This window comes from Melampsora larici-populina, assembly GCF_000204055.1.
Source record: "Melampsora larici-populina 98AG31 unplaced genomic scaffold MELLAscaffold_28, whole genome shotgun sequence".
Taxonomy (NCBI): Eukaryota; Fungi; Basidiomycota; class Pucciniomycetes; order Pucciniales; family Melampsoraceae; genus Melampsora; species Melampsora laricis-populina.
Genome location: NW_006768792.1, coordinates 306,794 through 325,346, shown reverse-complemented (window position 1 = coordinate 325,346; position 18,553 = coordinate 306,794). Strand labels below are relative to the sequence as shown.

At 42.0% G+C, this 18,553-nt stretch overlaps 2 protein-coding genes across 2 annotated transcripts; one reads left to right on the top strand and one right to left on the bottom strand.

Annotated features, from left to right (window-relative positions):
• Positions 1–11,940: 11,940 nt before the first annotated feature.
• MELLADRAFT_49061 (uncharacterized protein) lies at positions 11,941–13,565 on the top strand (the record flags this gene model as incomplete). The annotated part of the gene is made up of 6 exons (XM_007412084.1): positions 11,941–12,262; positions 12,330–12,568; positions 12,654–12,862; positions 12,937–13,189; positions 13,261–13,341; positions 13,406–13,565. The coding sequence occupies 6 exons, from the start codon at positions 12,047–12,049 to the stop codon at positions 13,563–13,565; spliced, it is 1,158 nt and encodes a 385-aa protein (XP_007412146.1).
• Positions 13,566–14,616: 1,051 nt separating this feature from the next.
• Positions 14,617–17,952, bottom strand: MELLADRAFT_117005 (uncharacterized protein; the record flags this gene model as incomplete). The annotated part of the gene is made up of 7 exons (XM_007411960.1): positions 14,617–16,152; positions 16,220–16,771; positions 16,850–16,940; positions 17,006–17,071; positions 17,142–17,386; positions 17,463–17,578; positions 17,767–17,952. 6 exons carry the CDS (start codon positions 17,563–17,565, stop codon positions 15,206–15,208), a joined length of 2,004 nt encoding a protein of 667 aa, XP_007412022.1.
• Between the last annotated feature and the right edge of the window lie 601 nt (positions 17,953–18,553).

The following is an 18,553-nucleotide window of genomic DNA, read 5'->3' as shown; positions in this document are numbered from 1 at the left end:
CTTTGGAGCTGAGACCTGACACAGGTTCTATGACCATGTGTGCACTCTGAATATTTCACTTTCCCTTGCTCTGTATACATAGTTTCCCTGCGAAGTCATTATTCATGTTGAGGCATTATCAACCAGTATTTTTGTAAATTCATTATCTCTTCTTATCATAGAACATTACATTAGTTTTCCGTTCAATTGTTTTACCTTCCTTTTTCTCTTCATTTTCGACATCGTTTCTCTGCCAATCAATTGCAAAATCCACCATTGAGAACTTTATCCTCTTTGGTTGGTCATTTTTGACGCATGATGTTCTGATTAACTCATAGCCAAGAAAACTGGCAACTTCTAACTATTGGGTCATACATCAGGTCAGCCCACAACATTGTCAATGTGTATCAGCTCCGGGGTTCCCAGTGCCTGCTATCAGGCTGGGAGGATTTGTGATCTTTGCACTTGCCTATCTCCCAAAGGCTTATCAAGTGTGGGAGATACCTCACTGGGTCTGCATACCGGACTGGGTTGTACAGCAGTGGGATGGAGTGTCCAAAAAAACATTGCATACTGTTACATAAGTGCACCAAATGTTTGATGTGTTGCTGGAGCAATGGTGTGCAGCACCTCACAAGGTAGTTGCAGTGCAAGTTGCATGCCTTACTAGCAAACTAGTGAGGACCAATTATGGAGTGGACACACCCACAGATGGTTTTGCTCTAGTCTGCCCAGTTGCTGAGTGAACCTCGGTGGCTCCTTTGGTCTTAAAATCCACAACAAATCCCAACACCCACCTACCACTATTCAACACCTCAAGTACATTCCTAAAGTCAAATCTGGCTTACAAAAGTCAGTAAACTGGAATCCAACCGCCCCTGGAGTTGGTGAGTCTTGACATTGGATGTCCTGAACATATCATATTCAAGTTATTTGATGTGTAGGTGAAAAAGAACCAATGTTAATATCCTGCATGGTGTTTTGATGACCAATCTTTGGGATGAAGGGAAAGCTGAAACTCCACTGTTCTTTGCCATCCTTAAGAAACTCAATCTAACTGTTTCACATGTAGTTTTGAGCCTGATGAGCTAAACAACCACCAAAGACTATCTCCCATAGAGTCAGATAATCACAAAATGTGTGATGCAGACTTAGAATGATCAGGGATAGGCTAAGTGAAAGATATCTGAAATCAAAACCAATCAACTCCAATCTATCAGCTTGCAAAAGACCAATCAAAGTGATACTTTTATGTGTTGAATATTCAAATTGGTTGTAGGAAAATATTTTGAACTTGTGAGGCCTTTTTTGAAATACTGGATTGTTACCCACCTCCCTTTCAATTGCCAAGATGGGATGGGTGTCTGATGGGGTATGTAATGTGTGTTGCATTGAGGCAACACCAATTTGCTTCACAAATCATGCCCTATTTAAGTGGTGTTGCAGATCACCTGGTCTGCTCAGGATTAATATTTATTTATCATCCTTTTACTCTCAGGGTTTTGGGGTGGTGAAACCACTAAATTATTGCTGTATACAACACTGTTTTGCTATGGTATGGGCCAGCACCAACAATTCATTCAATTGTGTTGAATTTGTATCAGACAATAAACAGAATCAACAGAAAGAAAAAGAACAAAACATTTATACATCAAGCACACACAGAGACTGGAATTTGGGAAAAACAACATCTGCTATATAGTGGAGAATACCTAGCCTGCTGGTTTGTGCCATGATTGTGGTACTATGGGAAGTCCCCCCTCTAGTTGGTGGTGTACAGGATCCGCTATATATATTGGCAAATATAGTAGATCCCCTGGTGGTTTCCACTGTGCAACTGCAGCACTATCACTCTTTGAGGGGAGTGGTTTTGTCATTGTGGGTGCAATTGCTATGATCTCAGGACGCATGTAACAGCCCATGAAAGTCTTGTAAGAGATGTCACAAGATCAGACACCAACTCATGCTAGGGGTATGACCCGGCCCTGCAGCTGCAGGGCCGGCCTCGGCCACGACACCCTCAAGAATGCTGTCGGGCAGGCCCTGGCTCGGGCCAGCTAAGGCCTGCACCCGGCCCGCAATTTTGCGGGCCGGGCCGGGGCAAGCCCGAAAGGCCTCAAAAAGAGGTTTGGCCCGTGAGTGCTTTGCACTCCAGCCCGTCGACGGGCTGGCCCGGGCCAGAAACGTCTCAGCAAGGGTTTAGAAAACATGTTTTTCATTTTGTTTTTCAGGAAAACTCATCTGTAATCAATACATTTAAAGAAATAAAACTAAGTTTTTTAAGTTGTTTTGAATGTGTGAAATAAGGACAGCTTGTCCCAACTTTTGAGGCAAATTGCTGCCTCAAAATTCAACGGATTAACAGCAGCCCAATCATTTGTCCATACTCTCCCACCAGCAGAAAATGATCGTTCGGAGGGTGTAGAGGTAGCAGGGATAGACAAGTAAGCTGAGGCCATTCGAGCAAGGGTAGGAAATTCCGCCGCGTGAAGTCCCCAAAATTCTAAAGGATCAACGTTTTTGTCGACACACCCACTAGACAAGTACATCTCAACTTCTTCTTCAATGGTGAGATTTTTTTTACGTGTGATGAATTGACGTGGCCCATCTTCTTCAGGTTCTGATTTGGGATCATCAACATTATTGGGCTGTTGTCCTTGATGAAAAGCCGCAGCCTCCTTGATGAATTTGGATCGCAAGTCCTCTTGGTCGTACAGACCAGCCATCTCAATGGTTAATGTTGACAATTCAAGCAATTTACTTTGGGGATCGAGGATGTTAGCAAACAGATAAACAGGTTTTCGAAGCGCAGATTCATGGTATTGTAGGAGCTTGGTTCTCATAGGTCCTATGGCTGCTTGAAGGGGTTCGTTTGCATTGCCTTGCCAGGCCTGTGGACACAATAATTTGATACAAATTAGTGTAAGTAAGTTGTAAAGGATATTGGAGATGGTTTGGAAACAAACCTTGTCCAATTTTTCCAAGATCCATTGATAGACTGGTGCGGCATCGGCAGTGGTTGAGTATTGGAAACCAGATAGTATCTTCGTAGCTGTGTTAAGAGGTGTGAGAAACGCAACCAGATGGGCGACCAAATCCCATTCACTTTCAGTGAGGGCAAATTTTGCATATTCACGATCATTTTTTGTGCGATAATCGATGGCAGCCTTGAGTCGATAAGACCTTTCATGAGCTTCACAATCTGAGTTCCACCGTGTGTCAACTCGTCGGATAAGTCGAACGTGATCCTTCGCTGGGAGCATACCCTTAACAAGGAGAGAAAAAGACTCCACACGTTGTGGAGAAGCCTCAAAATGATTGGTAAAGCCAATCAGGCAGCTTAGAGCGCTGGACATTCGATCAGTGTCTTGATGTAGCCAAGCAGCGAGGGCAGGAGGTAAAGAAGGATTTTTGTCGCCTAATTTCTCAGAGAACACATGAAGTCCAGCTTTAGCAACTAGGTTGATGACATGTGCGATACATCCGAGGAGGTGTTTGTCAGCTTGAAATTGAGGGACTAGTTCTTCCACTTTTCTCGCCATGACCAAGTTGTTAGACGCGTTATCAGCAGTGATACAAAACAATTTATCGACTAATTTGTATATCTTCAATATTTCAATGAAGTGTTCGCAAAGATTTTCCCCGGTATGCGGACCATCAATCAACTTCATTCCAATGATAGCCTTGCACAACTTGAAGTCCTTGGAAACCCAATGAGCTGTCACTCCGAGAATTGATTTGTTATGTTGACTCCAGCCGTCACAAGTAAAATTGACGTGTGTAATGTCTTTGAGGCGATGACTAAGTAAGCGTCGACCTTTGATAAACTGAGCCTTGAGGGTATCGGTAAAGGTAGTATGACCAAAGAAATAAGGCTGAATGTTTGGATTGACTAGCATAAACGCATTCCGTAGTTCCTCAGATTCGACTAACGAGAAAGGAAGCTCTTCATTGATGATGAGGCGTAAGATCGCTGACCGGAAGGTTGAATTTGAAAGCTTGTCACTCTTTCATGAAATAGAAAAGAAGGAGCAGGAAATCAGATGTGAAATGGAACTATGTACAAAGGTTTGAGGCACTTACTGGAGCAATTCGACCAGTTTTGAGGTACTTACGCATGTCAACTGCTCCTTCTTCGAGATGTGATTCTTCATCCAGGCCGTGCTTGAGAAGGTGTCGACTCATGGATTTTGTACTGTGAGTTGGATCAACTTTGTAAGTCTTTCCACACTCCTTTCCAGGCTCAAGTTCGTAGGTGCAAATGGTCCTGTCCTCGTCTTTGTTGGTGATTGGATTGACAGTTGTTTGAGTCTTAAAGTATCTCCACACCCAGGATGTTTTGCTCCCGGTTCTAGAGTTACTTTGACTAGTTAGGTTGGGGCGAGTGGAGCTGGTTGATCGTACGTTGACGCTGATACAAGGATGTGAGGTATCGGAATCTGCGTCAGATAAAACGATGGTCGATTGTGAAGTACAGTCTTTTGAATTGGAGAGATGAGTTTGCTTGGTTTTCGAGCTGGGTAGAGGGCTTGCGTTTCTCTTCTTTTTTGATGCCATTGTATCAAACTTTGCAGTATAAATAGAAAGACTTCAAGATAAAGTGCAATATATTGGAAATGATAGAGCGGTGATACTCAAAAACGGAAAAAATCCAACATTTTCTTTTTTTGGAAGAAAGATACCGGGCCGCCCGAGGCCCGCCCGCTCTTCTCGCGGGCAGCTTGCGGGCCGGGAAAAGCCCGGGCGGGGCGGGCCGGGTGCAGGCCTTAGGGCCAGCCCTTTTTAAGCCTGTTTGAGAGCTTAGGACGGATGCTTGATGACATCAATTTTTCCAGAAAATTGTGTCAACAAGCCTTCAGCAATGCCTCCACATTTTTTTTCTTGACGGTGTAGAACTTATAACCCAACAAGGGTTATACAGAGCTGGAAGAGGATAATCTACTAATAAAATGACTAGTAGAAGTTGTCTAAGGACTGCTCTTCTAAAACAACACAATCAGAAAGAGCTCTGTTGTATTGAGTACTGATAAGGCACCAGAGAAATATAACTTCACACGTAATTTTAACTTCAAAAGCACACTTTGTATTACTATCAACACTGCTATAGTGTTATTCCCAATTGATAACTGAAAAAAAATAAGCAATATCTGATTGATATTATTCCCAATAAGTCTTTATGACTATAAAACTAAAGTAAATTTCTCTTTATAACTGTAATAAAGGGCGTATTTAAGTGAACAGGTACTATTAAAATAAGTTTATGATGATAAACAAAATAATAATGGCGTAAATGATAAAGAAAAAAAAAGGGGAACAACAGTCCCAACACCCTCTCAAAGTATATATAACAATGTACTAGAACTTTTACAATGGTCAACAGCCTCAAAACCAATCAAATCCGCCCAAAATTCCCTAAAAACCCTATGATGACGCAATGTAATGGTTTTGTTACTAATAAATGATGTAATTTTCACAGCTAAAAGTGATCAATGACGCAATAATATGATGTACAGCACTTCTTATGATGAATACAGGTGATTTTTTCCTTGTAAACTAGCTGAAAACCAATTTTTGAGATTACGAATTTTTTCAGATGTGCTCCAATTTTTGATTACTAAAGTGCATCTTGTAGTCCACGTGTTACTGATCATTTCTGACACCTACATGACCTACTTCTGATGAGTGATGAGTAAGATATTGAGTTGTGAAGTTAAGGTTTTTAGTGTTACATATGACTTGTGACTGTAAATTCGAGATTCACACCAATTCTTTATTTGCCTTATAACTTTTTACACACACCTCCGTTACTAATGATTTAAAGATTGTACATTATGTAATCCACTCTTCTGCGTTGAATGAGCCATCTACCAACCTATTCTGACGTCATTTGACATATGTAATTAGCTGAAAACCTCCATTTTCCACGAATTTCACCCATTTTCTTCACTTTTCACAGCTACTACTAAGCCTTTCTTGCTCATGTAATATTACATCATCATCTATAGCCTTAAAAATCCCGGAAAATCCTCTTGGCAACCTTAAATTCCATCACTACCACTATTACACAACCAAACTACATGTGTACCTCTTGTTTACCAACTTCGAAAAAGTGCTTTTTTCCTAATAACTTCTGTTTCTACTTATCAACCTTGAAGATTAAAATTGTCATAGTATCATATAATGTTGTTCTTTCATATTCTAACCTCATAATACCCATAACTTTATTTTTACTAACCTAAAAACCATTTTCCAACCTTTATACCTATAATTTCGAATTTTTCTTATGTTTTTCTTTCTTTCTTTTTGTAATAAATTTGTAAGTAAACTATAATGATCTTAATATATAATGTGAAATAAAATGATGTAATGTTGACCTAATGACCAATACATAAGCCTACAAGAGCTTCAATTGATCAAAAACCTCCATTTCGAATTTTCTTTCCTGCTGAATCCTGCTAATAAACTGGTAAACTGGTAATTGTGAATTTTTTAATTGATCCCATAAATTGATCACCACAACGGCCCCGGCCCCAAGTAGCCCTGGAACCGGGCTATTCTCACTATTGCCAGGCTAGACTTAAGGCCCCGGTCTCGGCCTCGACCTAGCCCAAAAAACTCTCAGGTGTACTCGGCTGGGCAGGGCTAGGGCCGGGTCATAGCCCTAACTCATGCCGTACACATCACACTTGTAGATCTTTTCTCTTTCTCTTTCATCCAACAATCTATGAAATAGGCTCAGCAGATTGCTCCTCAATCCCTGTCAAAAGACCTGTGCCGTGCTTATCCAATGTTCCAAGAACCTCAATATTGACTTGAAGTTCATGTCTCATCAAAACTTAACACTTTTGGCACAGAGGGAAGCACAGATCTTCTCTATTTATCCTCTCACTGACCAGAAATTTTCTGGAACAAAGATCAGCATTGCCCCATCCCCATACTCTGGTCAAAGAACAAACCAATGTGGCCTGCTGGAAATCAAGGACTTGCAAATATTGAAGGTGATATGTTGTTTCAATATTTGACTATACAGAAGTGTTGCATAGTAAAGTTATGATTTAGGTTCTTCATGAGTGATATTTGTTATAACAATTCCAAAAGATTGCTACAGCTTGCCAGATGACTTAAAGATGTCTTTCTGAATAAGGGCTATATTCTTTTGTACAAGCTTGAGCACCCAGTGCCCTGACTGCATCTGAGTTGTTTTTGGTTGTTGACAAGCACACACCAACTCTCTGTGAGAAAGAAACAGAGATTACTCACACTTTGGGGCAAGCAGTAACTACATACCCAGAAATGGTGTTTGTTTAGTTAAAAAGGATGTCACAAAGGTATGATGAGATCAGTTATGCATGACTCAAGTCATGAATTTCTCAGACAATACCTCATGCAATTTATTCCTACCCATATGTACCACCATGTATGGTATGCTATCATGTCAATCAAACCACTCAACTTTGATTTGAATACTCTTTCTATAGTTGCCTGCATACAGTAAGCCCAACCCATTATTTCACCTATATTCTTCTTTCATCCCTTGTAACCAATGATGAGAACAATATCACTACTCAATCTTTTGCATTTGCTGCGGTGATGTGATTGTCATAATAGATCAGATTCATACTGGACCCATATCTACGGAAGTTTCTTATTTAGACATCAGCTAGAGGACCTATGATACCATTTGAAAGATATAAGCCCCAATTTGAAGATACTGACTTCTCAACCAAACTATTTTCAGACATGTGGTTACCAAATTACAGGTGTGTAAGAGATTTGTGCCATCCTCAAAAGTGTCCATTTTGTGTTTTTTGAAGATTGATGTAAAGTTAAGACAAATGCCTCCCTGTAGTGGCTGAAGGATACATCATGCTTAACAAAAGCATCCTGATACAAGGCTGTATTGGTGATCTGTAGCCTAACTCTCTGCAAATCATTGACAAAAAAGAAAATCAGTTTTGAGGATGATAAAAAATTTCTTGAACAGCTGTAAAGAAATAATTTCAATGGGTCTTTTGCAATGGGGAGGAGTGTTTTCATGTACATGGTTCCTCAAGAAATCTGTAGTGGAGGAAGGTTGTGAGGGTGAGCCTTCAGAAACATAGTATGGGGACTGACTTAGGGATATTGGAGAGAATTGAGTACAAAGATACATATGAGATAGTGAGACAGACCATCTCTCACAAAAAATCTTGTGATGAGGCACATCTACTGAAATCATGCAGATCCCAAAAGAAGGTCCCTTCTCCCGTCATGTTTTGCTTAGCCAAACAATATATCACTTTTGTGCAGTGTAGCTCTAGAATGTAGCAATATAATACTGCAATTAGAACCTTGATCACATAGTGAAGGACAATTCTGATATGGCTGCTGTTGTACTATGGCTGTGCATTGAGGCAATTGGTTGATTTCAGATGGAGATAAAAGCTCCAAAGACGAAGCTTCCATTGTAGAAGGGAGAACTAGGATATAGTGGATTGATTTTGGTTGTATAAGAACAGTTGAAAAATACTCATAGTCAGATAATTGAGTGCTCTCTCTCATACAGCCCATTTTGCACCTGAAACATAATGAGGAAAAGTCTAGCATTGTACCAGGGCTGGTAGCATAGATCACCCCTATGCTATGCTGAAAACCTTGGTAATGTAGCTCTAGCAGCTATGCTATAATCATGCTGCAGCTTCTTGTACTGCAGCTGAGACAATGTTGACAAAGCTACACCTCCAAGATTCATTGCCCTGGCAACCCCCTTTTCATCACTTTTTCCCTGTTGTTTTTACCCATTTGGCCATACAATCTTACTAAGACATCACTATGCTACACTTAGTGACCCAATGATATGCAAATTAGTCCCTGCTTTCTGCTCTGAGCTATTATTCTGGGAAGACCTTTTGTGGCACCACCCCCACCCAAAACACACCTCCCATAATTTATTCTCCTGCTGCAATGAGTGAGTGCCTGCAATTATATAAAGCATAGGCACTAGGTTGGTATTCTTGGTGTATGTAGCTACTTGTTGCTTGAGCTTTTGGGTCACCAGTAGGAAGTGCTGAAAACATGCTTGAAAGTTTGATGTAGTACAAGAAATTGTTGGTTGATGGCCAGAGGATTTTAAATGTAGAACAATTGAGATAAAACCAGATGGATAGAGTAGGAAAATAGTCAGAGATTAGCATATTTTTCAGGCACAAGTAATCCATCAATTTGATATGACAAATTCAAACCATAAATACTATAAACAAATTGTCATTTATTTTCTAGGTTGCTCTCATTAGCAAAACTTCTCAACTACTTACAGTTTGGAAGCTGGCCAGATTCTACCTGTGTGAATCCTTCAAATATCCCACATACATTTCCAGGATACAAAGTAGAACCTGGCCTTGTTCCCAGATTTTTTCAGCAGTAAATTTGAATCCCAGGCCCGGAATTTTGCCCAGAAAATCGAAATTCGCAGCAAACAAAACGCTGGGCACAAGGCCGGGCGCGTGCCGGGATCCTACTTTGTATCCCACATTTCTAACTGAAACTGTTGTATGCCCTTGCACATGTAAAACCAGCCAAACTTCATAGGTTTTGGTGTTCACCCAGCTGACATGGTCCAAAAAAGGATCTTCATTGCATGATGCATGATGCATAGAGCTATAGCAAAGAATCAGATTTTGGAAGGGGTATTGCACAGGTCACATCCACTGATATGTTGGTGATACAAACAAAAAGCAAGAAAATTAGTTGTTTGAAATGACCTTTGGTCTCAGATTAGACAAATCCATGCAAAAATATACCAAGATGGTTCAGTCAGAGATGTTCTTTGGTCCTGAAAAAGTGGCCATCACTAAATTTTCCAAATGGGGTGAAAATTTCTAATCCCTCAGCCTGTATTCATCTTCTTCTACAGAAGATGCCCTGAAAACAGTTATATTTGTCTCTTTTTATACCCAATAGACATGCACACTGCTTGCTTGTGCCAAATGACAACTGTCTTAAAGCATCAAATTAGACCAATACATCCTTTGATATATTTTCATGCAGTTTGGACCAAAAAGAATAAGCTGTGTAATTGTGTAGCAATACTGGTCACCCAAAATCATGCCTCTGCATGGGATAGACTGCAGTGTGTTGTATGTACACTATTTAAACCAACAAAGTCCCTCTTGGCAAGCAAGCCTGTGAGAGAGGGACTCATGGGTTATCCACAAAATTTGGTGTGTGAGCAAGAAACTTTTGGGTGGTGAGTTTTTCAACCCACCATAACTTGTTACCCTACAAATAAACAGTCTTTGGACCAAAGCAAGCTCCTGTGTGCCTGCTCAACCTCCATAAATTGGTGTATCTCACTGCATATTTGATTCAATTATAGCCAAGCAATAGAAGGCTGAAGTTTGCAAAAAAACCAAAATACCCAAGAAAGCTGTCCAAACTGTTGAATGCTTGTACTGCGACAGCTGAGATGTTACACATAAACCCATTTTTCAAGTCTTTCTGTAGTGCTTTCTTGAAACCAAGAGAGATATTCCAAAGAAGCAGTATGTGTAGGTTGAGCAGGCGCACAGAATCTTTCTTTGGTCTGGAGGCTGTTTATTTTCATGGTAAAAAGTAATGGCGGGTTGAAAAACCTCTTAGCCAAAAGTTTCTTGCTCACACACCAAATTTTGTGCAAAACCCATACATAAGTACCTCTCTTGCAGGCTCTCTCACTGAGAGGGAATTTGTTAGGTTAGGTACACTCACCATGTCTGTATCCCTGTAGGATGTCAATGTGCACACACAGAGAGTTTCCAGAAGGATCTGGAAGAACTTTTCTCAAGTTCAGACTGGTGGATCACTTTTATGCACACACCCTTTGTTGGAACTCAATTGCTCAAGTTTCAACAACCCACTTAATAAAGGCAAAGCCTTAAGACCTCTTTTGAGGCCCTTGCAAGTTTCTATCAAAAGTCTTTTGGGTGTGCACGTCAACGTGTCACATGAATATAGACATGGTGACCATGATGTTTTTGTGAAGCTTGCTCCTGCAAGTATGTAATACCTCACAGCCATCACAAATGCAACTTAAATGTCTAGTCTATCTATATCCTAACTTGACCACGTATAGTCAGATCCGCACAATTGTGTACCTGTGCAACTGCATAACCCCTGTTGGTGCATACAAAAAAAACTCAAAAAATCCTTAACCTTGATGCTTTTACTGCCAAATCTGACTGCTGAATTGCATGAACCATTCAAATGAATACCAAAAGTCTTCTGTGCATATTATGGAGTTGCACAGGTGTGACTGTTGATGATGTTTGATTGTTTTTAAATATTTAAACCATAGATACAGCATTGAAAAAAATACAGAGTCCTAAACCCCCAAAAACATCTGTGGTGTAGGGGTTATCATCTGAGCTTCCCAAATTGGATCTGCTCAGGACCCGGGTTCGAATCTCGGCGGATGTATTTCTTTTGCACTTGGGGCGGCTTCACCTTGGTCTTCCTAACCTTTCCGATGCGAAACGGTAATTAGAGGATAATTTTAATTATCAATGAACCATGTTCGCATATTCCGCTACATCATCCTATGTCATGCCCAAATGAAAAGGCTCTCAAACCTGCTGCTATAACTTGCAAGGGTGAGAATGGATTGGTATAAGTGGCCATGTTGGGCAGCTGGTCTTAACCATTGAGATGGGTCAATGCTATGGACGCGAGTTGATGGAGATAGTCGCGTTACAAATCATCGTCGATCGACGATCGATCCAGATTGACCGAGTTACAGTCGTTTGAAATCGTACGCAATGGGAATGAGCTGGGGATCGAGCACAGCTTTTTGTTACAGTATTTGATGTCGGATGCGGTACTGTCCCGATGCGCGTAGTTGAAATCGGATAGTTTCTATGAATTTCACTCTAGACGCGTCTTCTGAGTTAAAAACCCACTTCACCTCACTTTTTGCCATTCCACTTCTCATCACCAATTTCGGATTCATCATTAGACTTCATCAGTCTTCATAACAAGCTAATCTAGCTACTCAACTATATCACAAAGAACTTTATCCAATCTCTATCTTTTTTTTTCGAACTCAATCATCAAGATGGCTTCAGTCGACAGTGCTACTGCTGCCCTAGATTCCCTTGATCTCAAAGATGCTATCAAGAACAAATTAGCAACTGTAGATCACATTAATGGATCTGATACCATTGATCGAACTCGATTCGTTGGAAATCCCGATATCACTTGTGATGCGGAAGAACCTTTATTGAAGGAAGATGGTCATCGCTTTGTCCTATTCCCAATCAAATATCACGAAGTAAGCTTTTATCTTTTTCATCGTTATAAAATCCTTCTCATGACTTATGATTCAATTCTCCTACTAGATTTGGGCATCCTACAAGCGAGCCGAGGCTTCGTTTTGGACAGCTGAAGAGATCGATCTTTCAAAGGATATGCACGATTGGGAAAACAGGTTGAACGATGATGAGAAACACTTTATTAAACACGTCTTGGCTTTCTTCGCTGCTTCAGATGGAATTGTCAACGAGAACTTGATTGAAAGATTTAGTGGAGAGGTTCAAGCGGCTGAAGCCCGATGCTTTTATGGCTTTCAGATCATGATGTACGTGTAACGCTTTCAATTTCCCCGAATCCCGTCATGGCCGTTTCTGAGATTCACACGCGCGTCTATCCCTGCCCGATTCTAGGGAGAACATTCATTCGGAAGTCTATTCGCTTCTGATTGATACTTACGTCCGAGAGCCAATAGAAAGGTCACATCTTTTCGACGCAATTGATACCATTCCTTGCATACGTAAAAAGGCCGATTGGGCTCTGAAATGGATTTCGGACAAGCAATCCACTTTTGGGGAACGCTTGATTGCTTTTGCTGCGGTTGAGGGAATCTTCTTCTCTGGTTTGTTTCAAGTTTCCATAAGCCCATTACGGTTTTTATGCTTCCTAACCGTTCCGTTTTACCTCGCTTAATAGGATCCTTTGCCTCGATTTTCTGGCTCAAGAAACGTGGCTTGATGCCTGGTCTAACCTTTTCAAACGAGTTGATTTCTCGCGATGAAGGCCTCCACACAGACTTTGCTTGTCTACTTTTCTCTCACCTCGAAAGGCGGCCGCACCCGGATACCGTTCAAGCTATAATATCACAAGCAGTTGAGATTGAGAAGGAGTTCTTGTCAGATGCATTACCCTGCAAGTTGATTGGTATGAACGCGGATTTGATGTGCCAGTCAGTCATATTTAGCCTTTGATGCATGTGAATACTCGTATTGCGCTCTAACCTCGCTGTTCTGTTGACAGATACATCGAGTTTGTCGCTGACCGCCTCTTGGTTGCCTTGGGCAATGACAAATTCTACAACGCTGAAAACCCATTCGACTTGTAAGTTATCTCACCAGGCTTTTTGATTTAAGCGCCATGCTAACCTTGTTCGTTCGTGATTCAGTATGGAAATGATCTCATTATCCGGGAAGACTAACTTTTTCGAAAAGCGAGTCTCAGATTATGCTAAGGCTGGTGTGATGACGCGATCGAAGGGTGAAGATGGAGCTGATGCCAAAGAAGCTGGTGGAGGTGGTCTCTTTTCGCTAGATGAGGACTTTTAAACCCGAAATGTGGTCTACACCGGTCGTTACATCCTGCTTTCTGCCTCTACTAGTCACATCCCCTCTCTTAGTGATGACTGGTCCTTCTGCATTGATCCATCAGTCATCTGGAAAGCTAGGCCCCTTAACAGAGAGGGTACTGTTCTTTCGTTTTTCTTGCTTGTGTGGAAAGCTTGTGTCAATGACCTGATCATCTACTTGGAATGTGTTGATGTTTTTCTTTTCTCTCTTACTTTTTGTTAGACTTGGTATCATAACTATGATGGATTTTTGTAATGTGCGATTGGGTTTATTTTTTTTCATGTGTGAAATACGATATTTGTATAACTCCCTTGACATCATGATTGTTTCCTTGATGATCATTTGCTCATATGAAAAGTATCATCATTGTCATTCAGATTGCAGAATATCTCCATAGATGAGCGAACCTGGCTCTCACTTTTACGAAATGATAGTACTTGCCAATATTGTAGAAGTTTGGAATGAATGCTTTGACGGGATGATCACAACAGAGATTGAGCTTTAGCAGACCACTCAAAATTTTAGAATCCGATGCAGGTCCACTATGGAAGGAGCTCATATATAGAGAGTATTGTTAATTTTTGTTTGAGACTCTTTCTGGTTCCTCTCGTATAGTTTGGCCATTGAAGGTCTTCTGGAAATCACCTCTTGTGGATATTGAGACGTGAATAGATTGAAAGATATCCAACAGATCTCTTCATACATCGAATTTTTAGGTATGTCCACCCCTCCAGAAGATTAAAGGAAAGTCCACGTAATAAACTGTTAGAAAGCCAATTCACATCCAGTTGTAATCAGCATCATATCTTGATTGAGGTGTGAATAAAGTGTGAGGATGCAATATAAAGTACCTGCAGGCATTCAACAGCCTTCATAACTGACATATCCAAAACTTCAACCTCAGGACTGGGGGGTGGCACTGACAGCAAAGGGTGGTAGAAATAGTGACGTGGCTTCACCTACGTCTCAGGAGTGGCTCAGACAGGCTGAGATGCATGCTCGGCCATGATTGAGCAGCAGCAATGAATCTAGCATTCATAAACCAGAAAAAGTTATTAAACCATCTCATTTTTGGACTACAGAAAGTCACCAGACATCACAAAACCACAGAAAAAGAGTCATCTTCATCAAACAAGAAACCAAACACTAATAAATAAAATAAAAAAATTGACTTCCTCAATCCCCCAGAGGAAAACCACATCATTGGTAGAAAAAAACAATCACGTTTGTAATCATCAGAGCTCATCCGAAGAAGACAAAATTTAAAAACCTCTTCCTCAAACCATCATTATCAACTCCCCAAACAAAAAAAATATTGACACCCAGAAAGACCAAAAATCAACTTGCAAAAGAAATAGGAGAGTGGATGAGGATAGAGGCACACGAAGAAGGGAATATATGTGATGGATTGAGTGGAGCGCACACATAAACTATTAGTCTTTGGTGTATACATTCATTCAATACATGTATATGAGTAGGAGAAATAATCATTTTCGGATCTGTGATGTTTACAAGTCATCGAAAGAAAAAGAATAAAGGAATAGAATATATGGGCTGACTCGTTTCAGGAGTAGCTTTTGTTGTCGGCAATCGAGAAGGTGTGATGGGGAGTTGACTGATCATTGATTGGGAATGGCAACTCCTTCAGGTCTCTTCAAGATTGTACGTGGAGCTTGTGATGAGTGTGGTTTAGAGCGAGGTTGTTCTTCAACAGGATTCGCTTTGACGGGAGGTGACGCAGCGGCCTTGGCGAGTGCTGCAAAGGAAATACCCTCTTTCCTGAATGAAGAAAGATTCGGAGATTTGGGTGACGCTACGCTATCACTTGTTGCATTGTTGACGGTTGCAGTACCAGAGGCCGGGGTAGCACCAGAGGCAGCACGAGACGCCGGAATAGTAGATTTTCCATTAGCCATCTTGGGCGTGTCGCGGGCGGTGGATCTCCACTTGGAGGAGCTAGAGTTAACAGGTTTGTTAGATGTCGGCGGGTGGGTATTTGTCGCAGCTGGTGTTGATGATGAAGTGGGCACTGGACCGTTACTTTGTTTGCTCTCAGTAGACGTAACAGGATTGGAAGTCGGTTCGGGCTCGGGGGCGGTTTTGGGTTCCCTCGCCTCCTCGGCCTCCTTCTTGATCTTTTCTTCCAGTGCCTTCTTTTCTTTTTGGAGTTTTTCTTCAATCTCCAACTCTTTTTGCAGGGTATCGACAGGTTTTGCAGCTCCAAAAGGGTTGGTCTTCGGGGCCTTGGGAGCACTCGGGGCGATCTCGTTTGATGCGACAGATGCTGTTTCTTCGTTGGCGCGACTGACAGTCTCTTGACTAGCCTTATGTGTAAGGCCGACAGCTTTCTTCGCAACCAGAGCTGCTAGTTCCTCACGTTCCTTCTCCAACTTTTCTTGAATGGCTTTGTCGCGCTCAGTAGAGTCAACAGGCTTGGCTGAACCGAAGGGAGATGGTTTGGCACTGGTAGTATGTGATTGAGGGGGTGTTGAAGCTCCATCCGATGGACTGACCGTTCTTGCGGATAGCTCAAGCTTACGACGGGTGGGAGGAAGGGTGGAAGAAGCTACAGAGCCAGAGACGATGATTTGTTAGTGCTATTATCAGGTTTTCGTAAGCTGAGAAACATTTACAAGGAGCACTTTCGCGTTCGGATGCGTTCGGCGATTTCGCGCTGCGCCAAGTACCCACTGTGTCAGCAGGTGATAGACCGATCTCACTCGCTTTGCGGTCAGCAAAAGGTGGTCGCCTTCCATTACCACCTGAAACACTGTGCCCATCGTCGGAGCCAACTGGAGTTCCTCGGCTAGGAACAAAGCTACCGCCTCGTTTGGGGGGTTCACGGTCCTTTCTCGGTTCATCGACCGATGGGACAAACCTGCTACCAAAACCCATCCTTTCACCTCTATCTACGTTATCACCTTCGTTCTGGTTCCCCGCGCCTGCGTCACCGCCCGCCCGGCTAAAGCCTCGGCCAGATTGTGATCGAGGTCCAAGGCCGTGGCTACTCGTTGAGGAAGGAACGAACTTCGAGCCAAATCCCATACGTTCGCCACGATCGGCTTCTTCCATTGATGAACGATCATAATTATTCGAAGTGTTGCGACTACGACGATTATCATCGAGAGAAGGAAGAGGCCCGTCACGTCTCCAAGCACCGCCAGTTCGATCCTCCCGCTCTTTCGCTTTGCATACCAAAGAAAATATTCTGATGCATTAGCTTTCCTGCGATGGAGAGGGAGGAAGGAGAAATGGTTACATACGTGGTTCAGCTACACTGACTCTGATCACTCGGCCTCCGACCTCTCGTCCTGATTTGTCCAAAGCTTCTACCAGAGCCTCCCGCTTGCTGAACTGCAATGTATAACGAATCCCATCGGTTCAGCTTGGGTCGACACCTACTGGCAGATTGGGCCTACCTCGATATATCCATATCCTTTAGGTTTACCAGTGGCGCTATCCGTGAGCATTCGGATGGACGTTATCTACACAAAACACTATGTTAGAGTGATACAAAGCGATGAAGAAAGAGTGAAAGTTTGTGGTTATGCTTACATGGGTTACTCCGAAAAATTGTTCAAGGTCAGCATTACTGACTTCCCAACTCAGATTACCCACAAACGCGTTGAAGGGAGGTTTGTCAGGTATTGGTAACTCTGCACGCGGAGGTCTGTCCATATCCCGATCTCCCCCTCGGCGATTGTTATCCCGGTCGCCATATCGGTTGTTACCATCGAATCGACTAAGATGTGAGCCTCCAAGTCCACTGGCGGTGGGCTCGTTAGGATCACGGGGAGCCGCTGATGATGAGCAGAAATTGGTATGTGGTTGGTCAATCAAGGCTGGTGAACATTTCGAGCTGAAAGATAACCTTACGGGCTGTGGGAAGCTCATCCATTTCATCGGCCCACGACATGCCAGTGGCCTGATCTGCCAGGAAATCGCCCAAGGCGACTTTTTTAGATTTTTTTGGTGCCATGATGGTTAGGTGACTGAAAATCGAAAGCGTTCAAGAATATATGAGTTTAAATTACGATTCGAAGAGAAATGTGAGAATGGAAGATAGGAAAGTCGGAAGTGACGGAAGTGAGGTGTATGCGTAAGTTAAATGGTCAGTAGGCGAGGTAATGAAGAAAGTGGGTTATCAACCGATGGATGGGGTTTTCAAGTGGGAACAAACAGAATATCTTCTCAGCCCAAAGACTCACCTTGATCAAACTACCGACCGCTAATAAGTTGAAGTGATTGATTTGACGTAATTTGTCGAAGAACTATTCTGTTCTGATCCTAAAATTAATAATCTCTAGCTTGAGAATGATAGTAATACTCTGATTGTCTCTTTAATCGATCAATCTAAGAAATTTCCTTGCTGGCTGAGATGAAAAATTTTTTCGACTAGGGCCTGTTGACCAAAAGGTTGAATCTCTTGGGACTTTACTCTCTAGCTAGGGGTAGAAGAAACGTGTATGAGTTTTGTCCCCATGTTTTGACACTTATTTTGAAATCTGCGTGAAATGAGTTTGTTGCAAATTAACCACCACAAGCTCTTGTCGGCTGATTTCCTTCATAGTGTTTGATATCATATCTGCTGTGTTTGAAGCAAGTCCAATCATATTCTGAGATCAACACCTCACTCACCCCAATGGAAGACTAGAACCACATCTTGAAACAAAATAGAGGAATATCTCTCAGCAAAACAAGGACCAAACTGTGAGTTTAGCAAGACATATCCACTGGTAGACTAAAAAAGATAAAAAAAGCAATAAAACAGCCAAGTGATGAGTTTTAATGGTAAGCCCGCCCTTACAAGTGCAACCCACTGCAGCATTAGGTATACATAGGGAAGAGGGTGGGGCTCCTAGCTAAACCCATGTTCACACTTTGGCAACTATTCATGGTAATGCCTTCCCATCAAAGGAATCCAGCCCCTCTGTGTCAGGATGTGACACTATATTGTTACAAAATAA